Here is a 20,395-nt window from a genome sequence, read left to right on the forward strand (position 1 = left end):
AGCTAATATTTAGATAGCACTTACCATATTCTAGGCCCTCTGTTAAATACTTTGCCAATATTTTCTCATTACCCTGAGAGATAGATGCTATTATCATTTCCATTTGAAGATGAAATGTAAGTAACTTGCCCAGGGTCACATATTGTGAGTCCCTAAGGCCATATTTAAATTGGAAGATTAGTCTTCTTGATTACAGGTCTGGCCCTATTTATCCACTGTGTTACCTAGATGCCACAAGGAACTCACATACTCCTGAGTTAATCCATTCCATTTTTGAATAGCTCTAATTTTTAGGAACTTTCCCCCCCTTAAGTCAAATGTAAGGTTCTTTCTTTTCAGCATCCATGCAAGGTTTCAAGACTATTCAGAGAAATCCAAAAACTACTTTGTGGGCTTCTTCTAATCTCTCAAATATTAGAAGATGGCTATTGTGCCCTCTCTAAGTCTTATTTTTTAGAATAATCATTCTTAGTTTCCTCATCTGATCTATCTTTGGAATGAACTCAAGATGCTTTGGCTATCCCAACTTTCTTCCTCTGACACTCTCCAGTTTACCAATGATCTTTCTAAAATGTAGCTTCTGGAATAGAACTTTGGATGTGATCTCACAAGGACAGATTGGTACTAGCTTTTCACGTTACTTATCCTGGATTCTTTCTCATTCTCAATGCAGTTTAACTTATTTTGGTAAGCATAACCTGTTGGAATCTTTACAAATTAGAGTTGATAGATTATTGATCTAATCTTACAAAGAGATATTTTGGGCCAGAATCTGAAACAAGGTACTAAATAGAACTAATTGATACAATGCTTGTGTTCACAACCTTTACTCATTGGAGTACACAAGTATGGGAGATTCACAAAGTAAACTGTGTAACTTTGTGAATTCACACCTCTCTTGAAGCTCTTAGGGCCAGAGAGCACTCTGGGAAGAAACCCATAATCCCTCTCTCTTGTATCCCACAATTCCTCTCTCTCATATATAAGAAACAAACAGAGCTCTCGGATAGAATTCAGCTGAATTACATGAAGAGTGGAGCTGAATTTAGATTGAGAGGGGAGAGTCAAGTGAGTTCAGCCAGAAGCCCTTTCTGAGTGAGGAGTTTTACTTCGGAACATTGACTGGGGTCAGAGAGGAGCACTCTGGGAGATTAAGAGCCAGAAGCCCTCTCTTGGAGGCAAGACAGATTCAAGTTGGTGCTAGCTTTGGAGGCTGAAGAAAGCAGAGGCAGAAGCAAAGGACAAAGCTGCAAGAGCTCTTAGAACCAAGGAGAGAGAGAGAGACCTCAACTAACCGGGCTATTTTGGAGACAATAAAAGATCTGAACTTTCAGCACCTGACTGTGTTTGGGGTAATTATTGATCTGAACTGATACTAAGGCTGCCTCCAGAAAACCTCCCTGAGAAACCCGCTTTCTCCCCCAAAGAGAACGATTATTATTATAAAGAAGAACAAGAACATCACATAACCCATTATTGATTCACATTAGGCTTATAGTTTATTCAAATATATTTTCTTTCCAAACTGTGTCTGGTGATATTGCTTTCCTGACTTTGTTCTTGTGCAATGGACTTTTTGAATCTACATGTGTCATTATATTTATTCCTGATATCATAGAATCTCAGAGTTAGCAGAGAACTTAGAAGTCATTCATTTCAACTTATATCTGGGTAGAAATTTCCTCTAGAACATTTTGGAGAAATGTTTGTTTAATCTCTATTTGAAGACTTCCAGGGATGGGGAATCCACTACCTCTTGTAATCTGGATATCTCTAATTATTAGGTAATTTTCTCCTACATCATGCTTAAACTTTCATTTCTGGAACTTCCTCCCCAAATACCCTAATTCTGCTATTCTGCCACACTTTGCCTCCTTTCATGTTACAACCTTTAAATATTTGAAGATACAATCATTTTGCCTCTAATCACTTTCCTCTTTTAGGATGTAATATTCCATTCTTTTACTTGATTCCTACATCATGTAATTTTGATTCCTTGCACCAACATAATGGTCATCTTGGCTTTTTTCAGTACTTGTGATTGAGGCAATTCCAATGAAATTCAGATGGAGGATATCAAATGCAACCACAGAAAGAACTATGGAGATTAGGTGTGGATTTAGGCGTAATGTTTTCACCTTTTTGTCATTTGCTTGTTTTTCCCCTCTTTCTCATTTTTTTTATGGTTTTTCTTACACAGCATGACAAATATTAAGAGAATGTACATATTTAATCTATATCTGATGCCTTACTGAATTAAGGGGAGGAAGAGAGAAAATTTTGGAACACAGAATTTTACAGGGAAGGATGTTGGAGACTATCTTAGCATGTATTTCGAAAAAATAAAAAAACTATTATATATTAATACAAAACAAAACATGGCATCCACATTAAAATACAATACTCCAAGTATGTTTTCACCATGGCAATATACAGTAGGACCATAACATCAAACAATAGTAATTATACTAATTTTAACTGTGAGCTCCTTGAGATTAGGGGCTATCTTTAAGCCTTTCTTTATATCCCTGGTGCTTACCACAATTTATTGGGAAATATGCTATTAGTTTCCTAATATTTCCTTTATATGGATCTTTTCTACATTTCATTGTAGAAGAGATTATTATTCTTCCTTTGACACTGTCAAGGTGGATTTTCATACAGCATTTGAATATTATGTTATTCCCAGTTCTTGTATCTGATGATTCACTTTCTACTCAGTTTGACTCTAGTCTGAATTTTCCTTTTTCTTTCTTATCCTGTTCCTACATATCTGTTAATAATACTGAAATCTGAAAATCTGATTGATATAGGATTTTGAAATGAACTATTGAATAATTCATGATTAAAATGGAATAAATAGTAATTAAAGACATCATAGATTTAACACTTTTAACATATTTACCTAAGAATATGAACACTGTGATTATAAACTTAGATTAACACTTAGAATTAAGTTTTTCTTTCAGTCAGAAATACAATAAAAAAAGATTTTACTAAACAGACATATTCACCTGTTTTCCTTTTGCAACCTCATGTGTATTTGATTAAGTTCTCAAAAATTTCATTCATTCATTCATTTAGCAAACCTGTTATGTTCAAATACTAAGACCACAAAAATACAACATAGTTTGTGTCTTCAGGGAGCTTTGTATCCTGGAAATACAACACTTAAATATATAAATAAATACAATTTGAAGAACATATACATATATCTTCCAAACTCTTTAAAATGTTTTTACTATAGTAGTGATGTCTTGAATTCATATATCACTGCCTAATCAACAGATGATCTACATTAAATAAATTCCAGTGACTCCCTACTCTTCAAAATCAAATATCTAATTCTCTTTTGGATTTTTAAAGTCCTTCTCATCTGTCCTCATCTACCTTTTTAGTCTCCAGTGCACAATGCTGGGAACATAGAAGGCTTGTTAACTGACTATTAAGGATTTTAAAGTAACACTTTTCCTCTAAATTTTTTTCTCTTAAATTGAATAAGGATAGAAAAGAATACCTTTTCCTCAATGGTCCATGCCACCTACACAAAAATTGGTCATGCACTAGGGTATAAAACCTCACAATCAAATGCAGAAAGGCAGAAATAATAAACATATCTTTTTCAAATCATGATGCAGTAAAAATAATTACATGAAATAAAGGGTTATGGAAAAGTAGACCAAAATTTAATTTGAAATTAAATAATCTAATCATAAAGAATGATGGGTGAAACAACAAATTATAGAACAATAATTTCATCTAATAGAATGACAATAATGAGGCAACATATAAAAACTTATAGGATGCAGCCAAAGCAGTTCTGGGGAGGAGGGGAATTTATATCTTTAGATATTTACATGAATAAAATAGTGAAAGAGGAGATTAATGAATTGGGGATATAACTAAAAAAGCCAGACAAAGAACAAATTAAAATTCAACAAATAAATAACAAATTAAAAATTCTAAAAATCAAAGGAGAGAGTATTAAGATTGAAAGTGAGAAAACTATTGAACTAATAAATAAGACTAAGAGTTGGTCTTTTAAAAAATTAAAATTTTTTTTAATTAAAACTTTTTATTTACAAAACATATGCATGGGTAATTTTTCAACACTGATTGTGATGACCATGTATTTTAAAATCAGCCGGAGTCAGGAATTCAGGTTAAGGGAAAATCTTCAATCTTTATTCTTTTTGAGGTTGAAGGATTAGCAATGTGAGCAGCTGCAAGAGGACCCAGCCAACAGAGGTGAAGGGAGATCACGATAGCAATGTGAGCAGTTGTGACAAGAAGCCAGCCAGCAGTCCCTCCCTGCCTCTCTTCCTGCCCCCTCAGCCTCCACCCACCAAAATCGTCATTTCCTATACAACACATCAGGACTTGCACAAAGAGTGGGTAGGAGCCATTTTTTCTCCAAGCATATTTATTAATAGAGTATAGTCCAATTACTATTTAGCCTCATGTGCTTGGGACCTCAGTGCATCAACTCGAGCTTCAGCCCATTACAACTGATCCTTGCAAAACCTCCTTGTTCTAAAATTTCCCCTCCTTTCCTCTACCCCCTTTCCTAGATGGCAGGTAGTCCAATACATGTTAAATATGTTAAAATATATGTTAAATCCAACACATGTATACATAGTTATTTATCTTGCTGCACAAGAAAAATCATATCAAGAAGAAAAAAAAAACAGGGAAAGAAAACAAAATGCAAGCAAACAATAACATAAAGAGTAAAAATGCTATGTTGTGGTCCAAACTACGTTCCCATGATCTTCTGTCTGGATGTAGATGACTCTTTTCATCACTGAACAATTGGAACTGGTTTGAATCATCTCATTGTTGAAGAGAGCCATGTCCATTAGAATTGATCATCATATAGTCTTGTTGCCATGTATAATGATCTCCTGGTTCTGCTCATTTCACTTAGGATCAGTTCATGTAAGTCTCTCCAGGCCTTTCTGAAATCATCCTGCTGTTTCTTATAGCATCCTATTTCTTACAGAAAAGTATTATCCCATAACATTCATATACCATAACTTATTCAGCCATTCTCCAATTGATGGACATTCACTCAGTTTCTAGTTTCTTGCCACCACAAAAAGGACTGCCACAAACATTTTTGCATATGTGGATCCCTTTTCCTCCTTTAAGATCTCTTCAGGAATATAATCCCAGTAGAAATACTGCTGGGTTAAAGGGTATGCACAGTATGACAACTTTTTGAGGTAGTTCCAAATTGCTCTCCAGAATGGTTGGATACATTCATAATTCCACCAACAAAGTATCAATGTCCCAGTTTTCCCATATCCCCTCCAACATTTTTATTATCTTTTCCTGTTATCTTAGCCAATCTGAGAGGTGTGTAGTAGTATCTCAGAGTTGTCTTAATTTGCATTTCTCTGATCAATAGTGATTGGAGACTGGAAATAGTTTCAATTTCTTCATCTGGAAATTGTCTGTTCATATCCTTTGACCATTTATTAATTGGAGAATGACTTGAATTCTTAAAAATTTGAGTCAATTCTCTATATATTTTAGAAATGATGCCTTTATCAGATCCTTTGAATGTAAAAATGTTTTCCCAGTTTATTGCTTCCCTTAAGAGTTAGTCTTATGCAAAAACCAAAATAGATCCTTTTCTCTTTCTGTTTAATTTCCATGTAAAAGTTATTTTTGTATGGGATTTAATTATGCATATTGGATATAAAGAGAAGCTTCTGTCCTCTCAACTTAGAAATAAGGAAAGCAGGAAAAAAAAGAAATAATGAATAACTAGAAGAAAGATAGGAAAGTATAAGAGCGACATTAAATTTAGTTGAATAATATAAAATTTTTGATTTGAGATAACTGTTTACATGAAAGTAGCTACAAAAGCCCATTTGGCCTTGGCTTCCTAACTAATTTGCGTTCCTTTATCCCTTTGTGATCTCTTCATTTCTAGGGTTAGTTCATTGGCTAGCTATTGCCATGGAACACTGGAGTGTCTAAAACTCAGTTTCTGCAAGGAAATCACCTTGGATGCTATTAGAAAGCTTTGCAAAAATTGCACACGGTAAGACCTTAACTTTTTAAAAAATAAAAATAAATTTAAAATAAAATAAATATATATAGATAAAATTTATAAATATTCATTATATGTAAATATAAAATTAAATTAAATTAAAAAAAAAACCTAAAACAAACCATGAATTTGTTGCCTGTTGATTTACCTTCCTTTTGTTTTTCTTTTTCTGTTTCATGGTAAATTATTGTTCAAAAATACATAAACATTTTCCAGAAAACAGCTGAAGAGTATATGACATAATGGATAATAGAGAACTCTCTTCTTATTGATTTTGGGAGTTTTGTGTATTTTTAAAAACTGTTCAGAAAGGATTTCTTTTTCTTTCCTTCTCAAAAATCTTCATAAGTATGCTGGTTTTGTCATATAATCATAGGATGTAAAGCTGGAAGGGATTTTAGATATTTTCTAGTCTAGCTCCTTTATTTTAGAGATGAAATCAAAACCTAAGAAGTTTATAATTTGTCCATGGTCACTTACATGCTAAGTAATAGAACTTAGGATCCCAAAACAGGCTTTTGTTCTGAAAATACAATTTTTTTTCACTTCACTACATTGTTGAGCAAGAGAAATGTTAGAAAGATATTTTGAATTTCAATGATTGTTTTTACTTAAAATGTATACATTGCTGTATATCCTTATTACTATATAACAATTATAGATTCTGCTAAACATTTTTTTCATGTTTCTGAAATTAAATTTCCTAAAGAGATATTTAAAATTCACTTTTTAACTCATCACTAATTTCCAAAAGTTTTATCAAACAGGTAGGTAGTACTTTAGAGAAAACTCTTAACTTGGAGTTAGGAAGATCTAAATTTTAGTCCTTCTTGAAACATTTATTAGCCATGTAATCTTGGACCAGTCACTTAGATTCTCTCAACCTCAGTTTTTTTTCATATGTAAAATGGGGGTAATAATATCTACCTCATAATTTATTGGGATGATCAAATGAGTTAGCATATGTAAAATACTTTGTAAATTTTATAGTGTTATATAAATCCTAATTATTATCAATAATATTAATAGTATTTGTTTCAGGTATGCTATTAATATATTCATATATTATAGACTAGTTGAATTTGTTTGATGAGTATAATGTATAAATTGTTTCACAAAACTAACTAGGTCCCTTTTGGAAACATAAAATCTTTCAACAAGTGGAAACTCTGTTTAATAAAGTTCACCTAAATGGAATAGTATAATTTATTAGGCCAAAAAGCCAAAATAAACAAGGCAATTAGCAGAATTAGAAGGTGAATTCAAGTTAGCCAGTTGTAATTGTAAAAGCATTAATTTAAAATTTTTTCTCTCCTCTCTTTTTTCAAATATGATATGATTCTCTTAAAGGCTAACAAATGGTAAAAGAATTCTAAGTTTGGAATTAGAGAACCAAGGATCATGGATGGTAATCCCTGTGACAAAATCAAGACATAGATGAAAAAGTTCCTGCCTTTAAGGACTAAGTATTGTCAGGATAGAGAGGGAATAAACAATGTATTCACATAGAAGTAAATACAAAATAAATATATTGCAAAAAATTACCAGGAGACAATCATCAAAATCTAGGGAGATCAAGAAAGACCTTATGAGGGGAAAGCAGTGGAGAGAGGTGGTACTGTCTAATGTGTGTAAAATTGCAAATTATGTGTTTAGGGCTTAGTATCAGATGTTGGAGTTTGTTCATGTGAAGAATTCAAATGGCCATTCTCTTTGACAAAAATATTTAAGAGAAGAGGTTACAGACAAAATGAAAAGATACCAAAAAGAATAGACACAGGAATGGTAAATATGAAATAGAGTTGGGAGAGCATAGAGTAATTAACAATGGTAAAAACCAAGTTTCCTAGTGGACTCACAATTAGCCAGGAAAAAAGAAATACTGCCTTTAACTGGCAGGTTAATTCCATGAAGGGATTTAGTATCCTAAAAGAGTTAGCTATGAACAGGAGAAAGAGAAGAAAGAACCATGAGGCATGGAGAATGAGAGGAAAGATACCACGAGACACAGGGAGGAGGAGAAGAAAGACCATGAGGCAGAACACTATGACGGACTAATCCAAAAAGGGTTCAGCAAAGATGGCATGGGTCATGGACAGATTTCTAAGGGAAATTTAACCTCAGTGGTTTTACATAACTTGTATCTCTGACTGGACATAGTAAGATAGGGCTACCCAGGACCTCCACAATGAGTGGGACTATAAGGTCCCCCATCAGTACCCTTCCCTGCTTGCTATAGGGAGTAATTCCATCTATACTTTAGTCTTTCTTTGTCAACCCCACCTAGTTAGTTACTTATTATTCTTAATAAAAATAGAGAGGTTCAGAAAAGGAAAAATTTTGTGGGAAAGATATTTCTGTTTTGGATAAGGGGGGTTTGAGATACCTTTGGAATATATAATCTGAATTTTTCCATAACATTTGGTGAAAGATTGGATATGTTTATCTAGGAGTCATTTGCTTGTAAGTGATCATTGAATCTATGAGAGCTGATAAAAAGAGTATATAGGGGAAAAAATAACAACAGAACAAAGCCTGAGAGAAAAACCACAACTAGAGAGTATGCTATGAGTCATGATCTAATGAAGAGGCTGAGAAATAATGGCTAGGAAAATAGAAAGAAAAGCACAATTTTATTATAGAATTTACATTGTTCCTGAAAAAACACCTCCAAAAGCATGTTACCTCTCTCTCCCTCAAAAGGTTCTTGATAGGGGCAGAGCCAAGATGTCAGAGAGGATACATGCTTCATTCTAAGCTCCCCTTCTACCCTCACTACTAATTACCAAATTCACCCTCTGAAATAGTGCTTGACTGGTAAAATCCACCAATATTGGGAATACAACAAATTACAAACTGAAGATAATCTGGAAGATTGACAGAAAAGGTTTGTCCTGATAAGGCAGGAGGAGGCCAGCAGGGAGGCAAAACACAAAGGCTAGCACACTGAGTAGACCAAAGCAGGGTGTGGTCTCCATGGGTGGAGAATTTGTAGGGAGGACTCTACCACAGGTTGGATGCTCTGCTTTGGTCACAAAGCAGTAGATCAGCAGAGAAGTTACACAAACTCCAAAGGTAGAGTGTACTCCAAAAAAACACCAGAATTTAATAACATTTGGCTACACCCACCCAGCACTGGAAGTAACTCAGCACAGACCACAGTACAGATGTGCAGCTGCATTCTGCAGCTGCGAGGCTTTTGCCCAGGATAGCCACATTTCTGCACACCAGGGTGGCTCTGCCCAGGGCAATGGAACTTTCATAGCACGGTCTTCCCAGGGCAGTGACACTTTGGCCACAGGACTCTTCATAGGGCACTTTTGCAGCTTGGCACTCTTTGCAACCTGTTTGCAGGACAGCTACTGTCCATCTATCTATTCCTATTCTGTAGAGGAAGCTGGTAGCCTCCTTGCCCTGAAGGCAAACCCTAAGGGCTTTTAAAAAAATGAGTAAAAAAGCCAAGCAAACTCTAACTATTGATAGCTTCTATACAGAAAGAGAGCAGGTTTCCAACCCCAGGAGACTAACAGCAGACAGTCTCCAGACAAAATCCCAAAGTGGGATGTAATCTGGTCCCCATCACACAAGGCTCTCCTAGAATTAATGATAAAATCCAACAGTTTAAATTCCATTTAAAGTAACTGTCGATAATATAAAATATTTGGAAATCTATATGTCAACGGAAAGTCAGGAACTATATGAGCAAAACTAGAGAGCTAGAAGAAAAATGGGGAAAGGAAAGAGAAGCTCTGCAAAAGAGCACGGAAAAAGCATATAGCTCATTAAAAGAACAATTTGATAAAGTGGAAAAATAAAACAACTTCCTGAAATGATAATTGGAAATGATAAAGAATTCCCAGGGAAATAGAATTTGTGAATTGGAAAAGATAAAGAACTCCCAGGAAAATAGGATTTGTGACTTGGAAAAAGAAAATAACTCAGTAAAAAAAAAAAAAGTGAAATAGAAAAAAATCCATAGAGCAAAACAACTCATTTAAAAACTCAATTGGACATATACAAAAAGAAGTTAAAAAAAGCTAATGAAGAAAATAACTCATTAAAAATCAGAACTGAACAAATAGAAATGAATGATTCGTTGAGATATCGAGAATCAGTCAAGCAAAACTAAAAAAATGAAAAAAACAGGAAAAAAAATGTTAAACATCTACTTGAAAAACAACAGACCTAGAAAATAGATCTAGAAGAGATAATCTGAAGATTATTGGACTTCCTGAAAATTATGATAAAAAAAGAGCCTAAACATTATTTTACAGGAAGTCATCAAAGAGATCTGCCCAGATATAATAGAATTAGAAGGTAAAATAGGCATTAAAAGACTTCACTAAACACCTTCTGAAAGAGACCCCTAAATAAAAAACTCCAAGGAATATTGTGGCTAAATTTTAGAACTATCAGACTAAGAAAATAATATTACAAATAGCCAGAAAAAAAAAAAAACAAAACAATTCAAATACCAAGGAGCCACAATAAGGATCACTCAGGATCTAACTGCTTCTACATTAAAGGACTGAAGGGCCTGGAATCTGATATTCTGAAAGGCAAAAGAACTTGGAATATAGTCAAGAATAAACTACCCAGCTAAGCTGAACATTTTTTTCCGGGGAAGAAGATAACATTCAATGAAACAGGTGAATTACATTTATTCCTAATGAAAAAAAAAAAAAAAAACATAACTAAAGAAAAAAAAATTGACCTCCAGGATTCAAGAAAAGCATAAAAAATAAAAAGAACTCTTGAGAACTGTATTTCTGTTATGGACATACATAAAGAGTACATGTATAATTTAATTTTACTGTTATAATACAAAAAAGAGATGTTGAAGTGGAAAGGGGATAGTATCTGAAAAAGGGAAAAGGGGAGATAAAAAGCGGGAAATTACATCCCACGAAGAGGCTAAGGAAACCTATCCTATCTGAGGGAATTTAGGGAGGGGGAGAAACATTGTGTGAACCTTACTCTCATCAGATTTGGCTTAAAGAGAAAATATTAGACATATTTGGTTTACAGAGAAACTTCTCTCACCTCATTAAAAAGTGGGAGAGGAAAAGGTATAAGAAAGGAAAAGGGATTCAAAGGGCGTGGAAAGGATTCTAAAGAGGGAGAGCTACATGAGGCAAGTGGTGCCCATAAGTTTAATACTGGGGAGAGGCTTAAGGGGGGAAAGAAAAAGAAGAGCATAATCTGGGGATAATAAGATGGCAGGAAATAGAGAATTAGTAGTTTTAACCATAAATGTGAATGGGATGAACTCTCCCATAAAGCAGAGGCAGATAGCAGACTGGATCAAAGCCAGAATCCTATAATATGTTGTTTACAGGAAACACATTTAAAGCAGGGTGATACATACACAGAAAAGGTAAAAGGCTGAAGCAGAATCTCTTATGCTTCAGGTGAAGTCAAAAAAGCAGGGGTAGCCATCCTTATCTCAGGTCAAGCAAAAGCAAAAATTGATCTAATTAAAAGAGATAAGGAAACTATATCTTGCTAAACGGTAGCATAGACAATGAAGCAATATCAATACTAAACATATATGCAGCAAGTGGTATAGCATCTAAATTCCTAAAGGAGAAGTGAAGAGAGTTGCAAGAAGAAATAGACAATGAAACTATAATAGTGCACTCTCAGAATTAGATAAATCAAAACACAAAGCAAATAAGAAAGAAGTTAAAGACATAAGTAGAATATTAGAAAAGTTAGGTATGAGTAGGTAATGAGGAAACCAAATTATCGCTCTTTGCAGATGATATGATGGTATACTTAGAGAACCCCAGAGATTCTACTAAAAAGCTATTAGAAATAATCCACAACTTTGGCAAAGTTTCAGGATACAAAATAAACCCACATAAATCATTAGCATTCTTATATATCACTAACAAAATCCAACAACGATACAAAGAGAAATTCCATTTAAAGTAACTGCCAATAATATAAAATATTTGGGAATCTATATGCCAAGGGAAAGTAAGGAACTATATGAGCAAAACTATGAAACATTTTCCACACAAAAAAGTCAGATCTAACCAATTGGAAAAATATTAATTGTTCTTGGATATGTTGATCATAATAGGTTATTATTGGATCATAAAGATGACAATACTACCTAACTAATATATTTATTAGTGCTATACAAATCAGACTCCCAAGAAACTATTTTAATGACTTAGAAAAATAACAAAATTCATCTAGAAGAACAAAAGGTCACGACTTTCAAGGGAATTAATGAAAGAAAAATCAAATGAAGGTGGCCTAGCTGTACCAGATCTAAAACTATATTATAAAGCAGCAATCACCAAAACCATTTGGTATTGGCTAAGAAATAGACTAGTTGATCAATGGAATAGGTTAAGTTCACAGGACAAAATAGTTAATAACTTTAATAATCTAGTGTTTGACAAACCCAAAGACCCCAACTTTTGGGATAAGAATTCACTCTTTGACAAAAACTGCTAGGAAAATTGGAAATTAGAGTGGCAGAAACCAGGCATTGAACCACATTCAACACCGTACACCAAGATAAGATCAAAATGGATTCATGACCTAGGCATAAAGAATGAGATTATAAATAAATTAGAAGAACATAGGATAGTTTACCTCTCAGACCTGTAGAGGAGGAAGGAATTTGTGACCAAAGAAGAACTAGAGATCATTATTGATCACAAAATAGAAAATTTTGATTATATCAAATTAAAAAGCTTTTGTACAAACAAAACTAATGCAGACAAGATTAGAAGGAAAACAATAAACTGAGAAAAATATTTTTATAGTCAAAGGTTCTGATAAACGCCTCATTTCCAAAATATATAGAGAATTGACTCTAATTTATAAAAAATCAAGCCATGCTCCAATTGATAAATGGTCAAAGTATATAAACAGACAATTTTCAGATGAAGAAATTGAAACGATTTCTAGCCATATGAAAAGATACTCCAAATCATTATAACCAGAGAAATGCAAATTAAGACAACTCTGAGATACCACTACATACCTTTCAGATTGGCTAGGATGACAGGAAAAGATAATGCTGACTGTTGGAGGGGATGTGGGAAAACTGGAACACTGATGCATTGTTGGTGGAATTGTGAATACATCCAGCCATTCTGGAGAGCAATTTGAAACTATGCTCAAAAAGTTATTAAACTGTGCATACCCTTTGATCCAACAGTATTACTACTGGGCTTATGCCCCAAAGAAATCTTAAAGAAGGGAAAGGGACCGGTATGTGCGAAAATGTTTATGGCAGCCCTGTTTGTAATGGCTAGAAACTGGAAATTGAATGGATGCCCATCAACTGGAGAATGGCTGAATAAATTGTGGTATATGAATGTTATGGAATATTATTGCTCTGTAAGAAATGACCAGCAGGATGAATACAGAGAGGACTGGCGAGACTTACATGAACTGATGCTAAGTGAAATGATCAGGACCAGGAGATCATTATATACTTCAAGAACAATACTATATGATGATCAACTTTTATGTATCATGAACCACTTTAGAAATCTAGTGAATACTATGCACTCCTCAGAATAAAGCTTTTAAATAATTGAAGGAAAAACTAAATCTTAAGAGTTCAGTAAAAACAAAGATGTAAATTTTTTTCTTCATCCAAATTTGCAGATCTGCTTTAGAAATTTATCTGTGCACCTAAAGTTAGCAACCCTTGCTAAATCCTAATTAAGATTTTTAAAAAATCTTAAAGAAAAATTGGTCTGAAATCAGCACTGTTTTTATTTGTCTACCACTCTTAGTAGGCCTCAGTTTCCCCCTCTGTTCTGTTGACCCTACTTGGCTATCACAGAATGAAGAGGAGGATCTGATTGTGTGGAGGGGCTTTGGGCTACAGGAGATGTTTGGAAAGGAAATATTTCTATAATGCATAAAGTCATTCTATGCTCCCATCAGTAAAGGAAACCTCTTTCTCCTTTCACATCCACTTTTATGTTCCATTTATACGTAAGGATCATATCACCTTTCCCTTCTTCTTGCTTACATGGAGAGTAATGCTAGATTCCACAACTAAGTCATTCCCTAGTCGTCCTCCTTCAGCATATGCCAAAAGGCTCAGTTTTGTGCCTATCCTTTTCAAGTCTGCTTTTCTCTCTCTCTTTTGAGAAACATAAGCCAATAATCCAGTTTGCTTTAAATACTTTTCATGCTTCAAGAACATCCTTGTATTTCATATCTAAGCTTAACTTTCCATATTTCACATAAATCATGTTTTTCCTTTAGACTGAAGATGCTGCATCTCTATGGCTGCCATATCACTCCAGACTTGAGCTCAATAAAAGACATTTATAAAAGAGTAGAAGTATTTCATGATGGTTCTGCCTCTACCTGTTAATGTTTCATGAGAAAGTAGAATTCCAGTGATGATGGATTTTATTTTTCATCGGGCTTCATTGAAGATGTAAGGTCTAAGATCATAGTCATAAGAAAATTTCCATTTAAGGTAAAGATTTAAATTTTCTTTAGCTTCATGTAGTCAAGAGACTCAGTTATGAGCTCTTGGAATTGATTCCTTCAGTTAATAATGATCTCTTGTACTTCTTATATGTAATTTCCTTGCCTATTTATGTATTTCTGATCTAATCTGCTAGAGTATAAGCTCCTTGGAGGGAGGGTTTGTATTTCTTACTTTAGTTTTTATACCCAAAACTTAGCATGATACCTTGATTATAGAATGTGCTTAATCACTGTTTGCTGAATTAAGATTTTGAATGAAGACATTTGTACATAATAAAAAATACATTGAAGAATGTTTATATATTCAATCATGTACTAATGTGTGGTTTCTATAATAGACAAAAATATAAAACAGTAATAAAGTACAATAGTTTAATTCACAACATCTGTCTATTTTTCAAAAAAAAAAAAAAAACCCTGGTATTTGGTATTATCAACTTTAGTCACTGTCATTTGTTTTTCTTTACCTAATCATTTTTAGTGAAACATTTATAATTGTCTACCATACATGTACCAGGCCCTGTGCTAAGTGCTGAGGATACAAAGAATGTCTTAATTAAGCTCTACCTTTGAAGAGTTTACAATCTAATAGGAGAGATCATATACAAATGACTATGTACAAACAAATATTGACAAGACAAATTGGAATAATCAATAGAAAGAAGGCAGAAGAATTAAGAGGGACTGGAAAAAAAAAAACATCCTATAGAATCCAATCACTCTTCTTCCTGACAGTTTATTCATTTTTGGTTGATCATTATTGTGAGTATATTTATCTAGTCTTTCATAGAATTGTTTTTTTTATTGCTTATTTCCTGATTGTGTGTATACCTCTAGGTAAAATGCTGTCCCCTCAGTGGTGGTATGTTAGCCCATGAAAGAGTACATATCATGTAGTTATGATGAGAATTTTTTCATTTTATGAGCTGCCCTGTTGCATTGTTGGGAGACACACTTATGAATTGGGTTAGCAATTTCAGGCTGTGTAGCACATAGTAGGCACATAATAAAAATTTGTTGAATTATCAAATTGAATCCCTCAGCTTCATAAGTATATTCATAAAGATTAAAAGGAACTACTTCAAGTTAAACCACATTATATTATATGTGGAAAAATCAAACAATTCTATGAAAGACTAGATAAATATACTCAATAATGATCAACCAGAAATGAATAAAAAATTTTTAAATTTCATTAAGAGAAAAGTTAATTTTAATATATTATTTATACAGTTATATACAGTTGTTTGTACATAGTAATTAAGAAATTTAATGAGTTAGGATGCTAAGTCTGGTCATCTGATAAAATACTTCTGAAATCTTACTTCTCAATTTGAATCCTGAATAGAAGTTATCAATAAGTTGTTTCCAGCATGCTATCAGTAGTGTAAGCCATCATATTTACTGCACTTTTTGAGAAAACATACATAAGTTTATAAGTTTATAAAGACAAGGAGAATTTACCATTTAAATGTACTTAATTTTTATTGTAAAAGAAATCAAAAATAGTGAGAAATAAAGAATCCTGGGAGAAATTTAAAAATTAAAAAAAAAAAGAGCCCAGGAATAACTAATAGAAATCCTGGGTGGAAAAGATAGGAGGAGAAATACTAAATAAGAATAGGGAATAGATAATATGGATGGAATGCAAGTCACAATAGCCTAAATACATTTTTCAAAAAATAATATCACATAGGAAAAGATAAGGGTGAGCCATATTACTGACTCAGCTCTTTTACTCACTGTGGGAAACAAATCACCACCTTAAATTTATTCCAGAAAAAAAAATTGACATATTTATTGAGGAGCATATGTGAACCATGATCTATGTGACTAATATCCTTTTTCACATAGAGGAACACTTTTCAACAAGCCTGTCCTTTCCAAACTCAACAAAAAAAAGTGATTATATCTGCAATCCTGCTTAAAAGAAGCCTTGTTTAAAATTTGAAAACATGCAGGTTTACTTTAGTGAGATCTCTTTGTTTTTGTTTTTTTTTGTGTGTGTGTTTTTTTTAAGCATAAAGACAATTAATAAGGATAATTAGTACTCAAAGAGATCCTACAAGAGTTAGGATCCCCTAAAGGGGTCAGAAGAAGCTATCCATTAAGTCATAGAGGAAAAGGTTCTACAAATCCAACAAGAGGCATTTACAAAAATTTCTCAGAGTTGTGAAGGGACAACATGGCCCGACCAATAGACTAATGGCGCTGGAACCAGGAAGATCCTGGATCAAACCCTGTCTCAGACACATACTGGCATACAAGCAATCCTCTTAACTTTTTAGTGAGAAACTCCCATAGAACATTGGTCTTGAAGTCAGGTGCACCTGAGTTAAAATTTAACCTCAAACACTTAATACTTAGTAGCTATATGACTCTCAGCAAATCATTTAACCCCAAATGTTTTAGCAAAAAAAAAAAAAAGAAAGAAAGAAAGAAAGAAAAAAGAAAAGAAAGAGAAAGAAAGAAAGAAAGAAAGAAAAAAGAAAGAAAGAAAGAGAAAGAAAGAAAGAAAGAAAGAAAAAAGAAAGAAAAAGAAAGAAAGAAAGAAAGAAAGAAAGAAAGAGAAAGAAAGAAAGAAAGAAAGAAAGAAAGAAAGAAAGAAAGAAAGAAAGAAAGAAAGAAAGAAAGAAAGAAAGAAAGAAAGAAAACTCTCATTTCAGAGATGATGCCAAACTTCATCAAGATATTTTCTCATTCCAGGAGTTGCCTCTACCAATGAAATAAGAGGTCTAATAATTACTGAACTTGGTATAGCACTTTAAAATTCAAAAAGCACTTTCTACAAGCAACCTTATTTTCCAAATCAGTAAAATGAGATACAGAAAGGGTGAGTGACTTATCTGGGGTAATATTGTTTGTGCTAAGATATAGAGACAAGTTGAGAAATATTAATTTTTGATTGAAGAATTTATTAACATCGTCTTTGGCCACATGGGCTCAGTGTCCAAATCTTATGGTCCAAACAAAAGGACATAGGGCTTTTTATGGTGTCTTAAAAAAAAAAAAAACCAACAAACAGATTAGCTTGCCTCCTTATCTGACATATTTGCAACTGTTTGTAAGGAAATAAATAAAAGACAGGGGCAGGGAAACAGAAGTCTTGCATGAGATTTCCACTACTGATGTTATGCAGGAGAGGAGGAGGCAAGGGTGCAAAAGGGTTTGTGATTGCTGGGTCATTTTAAATTCTCAAACCCAGTTTTCCTGGGGAGCTGGGGGTATGGTTGTAACAATATAGCTAATAAGGGTTTAAGGTCGGATCTGAATCAATTCAACAGTCTACACTTGCAGAAAGATGCGGGGGGGGGGTGTGGGGACGTGGGAAGACGGGGTAGAAGGGAAAGGGGGTGCCACGAGCTTCACGTGCCTTTTCACCCTCACCCTTCCCCCAGTCCCTTCGACCTGACGAAATGAGGAGGGGGGCGGGGGGAAGAGGGTGGCTGGCGGGGGAGAAGGTTGGTTTTGGGGCACGCGCCCCTCCTCCCCAAAATGCGGGGGAAGGAGGGGGAGAGAGAGAAGGTTGAGTGGGGCGCTCGAAGCGCGCTCCCCTCCCCCTTATGTTAAGGAGATGGGAATAGCTGACACTGATTTAGAGTTATGCACATTCCCCCATTTGATACTCATGATAGTAAAATAGGTATTGTCATCATTGTACAGAGATGACTATGGGCATGGAGTCAGGAAGAGTTGGGTCTACATCCTGCCTCTGACTTGTGCTAATTATGTGAGCCTTAATAATTCACTTAAAATTCCATCAGCTTCAGTTTCCTCAACAGTAAGTGGGATTAATAATACTTGTAAAACCTGTGTGTGGGTGCCCTTGTACTCATTCACCTTTGTTGTGAATGGTGACCCTGATACCTACCTGGTACATAATTCTTACCGCTGGCTCTAAGAAGCTGTAGCCTGGGAACTGTCCACATCCACTAGGTTGAGAATAACAAATTGAACTCAAACCATTAGTTGGTTAGGGCATGGTCTAGCTAGGCATATAAGACTTCTGGTGGAATGGAAAAATGAGAACAATTTGTTCTGACAGTCATGAAAGTGACTGAAACAAACACTGTGATGAATTTAGAGCTGGGTCAGGCATTGAAGACGCTATGGCCATCCACTGCATCCCGGGCCATCATCAGTCATTCTGATTTTTATTTTGCCACTGGATCTCTTGAGGAAAGAGTATACTTCATGAAACTCAGCTTCCTTTAAATCCAATTTATGCATAAATCAATACATTACCTTGTGTTGTCACTGGTCCTTTTTGAAAACAAAGGATGAACAACAATTCACATACACACGTTAATTATTATTAAAAATGAGACTTATGAATGATCAAATTCATATTCAAATGACTAGTATAGTCAAATAACTAGCAAGTTTTAATGACAGGATTCAAACTCTGTTTTTTCTCAACTTCATGTATAGCATTTTTTTCCTCTAACTAAACTAAAAATTTCATTATAATAAATGCATTAATAAAAAGGATACGTTTTTGAAAGTCAATTCCTCAGTTCTTTGAAGGTGATCTCATTGTGTAGTTCTGTTCTTTATGAGAAAAATTCAAAGCATGTTCTCATTCCAATGGATCAGCCTAGGATTAAGAGTTCAAGAGCTCCATTAATACTTCTATCTCCAAGAACATCAGCCCTGCTTCTAGCCTGATGCCTCTGTATATCACCAAGGAAAGCAGCCTTTATGGGAAAGAGATGCATTATCACTAATCCTTCCAGCTCCGAGTGCCAAATGAATGCTACTGACAAGTAGTTAAACCCAGGATCCTTAGATCTAGCAGCTGGTTGTTCTCCTTTGTTCTTAAACAGGACCAAATGACATCACTATGTTAGAGTTGTGTTACAGATCTAGCAGTGGCTCCTGCCTCTCACCCCTTCTTCCTCTTTTCAGGATCACAGGTTTCCTTTCCATTTTAGCTCTTTTATGGAGATTCATACTGGCATCTGTCTCTGTAGCATACACAGCTCCCTGAATATCAACAAGAAAAAGCTCTCATTACTAAACTCTTGGCACTATAATGTTAGATGCAGATATGGTTTTATCAAAGGAGATCACGTCGAGTAAACACAAATTTACTAAACATGTACTATATGCTACTGGGCTAAGCACCAGCTATATAAAGAAAGGCCAAAAATTGCCATGTTCTTCAAAAATCACAATCCAATGGATTCTAAAAATAGTACATTATCATGAGCTCCATCTATCCTTTAAGCCAATCATTTCTTTTAGTATAATAGTCATAACCTATTAAATGTAACCTTTTTGAAGACAAGAGCTGTTTTGCTGTTCTATTAGTATTCTCAGCTTGGCACAGAATTGTGCATGTAGTGAGTGCTTAATTAATGCTTTTAAGTTTATAATACATTCAAATGTATAGAACCTAAGGTGATTTGAATTTAAATGCTTGTCTATTTTTTTTTTTTTTAAGAACAAACTCTGTTCTCAGGAGAATAACTATAAACTTTCAAAAGTTCTTAATGGAAATGAAGGTTTCTTTAATAGCTAATTTCATTTTAAGTTTTGTATAGTGTTTTATCTATATTATTTCACTTGATCCTTACAGTAATTCTAGAAGGTAGATGCTATTATTATCCCTATTTTAAAGAGGAAAAAACTGAAGAAGAGTAGGATTTGAATTCATATATTTATAAAACTAAATCCATCACTCTATCTATTAAGCCCTTTGATTCATTAACTTTTTCCTGTTTATTATATTTGTGCCCAAAGTGTACAGATTCTAAGATGCTAACATGATTCCTTTAGGAAAAGATGGTTCAAAGCACACAATTATGACATCCTCAGCAAACTAATAAGTATTTATTGAATTGAATT

The 20,395-nt window shown here is 34.1% G+C and overlaps 1 protein-coding gene across 1 annotated transcript in view; it reads left to right on the top strand.

The window, feature by feature from the left end:
* LOC127541231 (uncharacterized) overlaps window positions 1–14,853 on the top strand; it is a 152,214-nt gene extending 137,361 nt beyond the window's left edge. The window contains exons 8-9 of the mRNA XM_051966439.1: window positions 5,942–6,052; window positions 14,312–14,853. Of these exons, the coding sequence (XP_051822399.1) occupies window positions 5,942–6,052; window positions 14,312–14,423 (223 nt within the window). The 3' untranslated portion in view covers window positions 14,424–14,853. The remainder of the gene's footprint in view (window positions 1–5,941; window positions 6,053–14,311) is intronic.
* Window positions 14,854–20,395: the final 5,542 nt, after the last annotated feature.

Source organism: Antechinus flavipes, chromosome 1, assembly GCF_016432865.1.
Source record: "Antechinus flavipes isolate AdamAnt ecotype Samford, QLD, Australia chromosome 1, AdamAnt_v2, whole genome shotgun sequence".
NCBI classification, from domain to species: domain Eukaryota; kingdom Metazoa; phylum Chordata; class Mammalia; order Dasyuromorphia; family Dasyuridae; genus Antechinus; species Antechinus flavipes.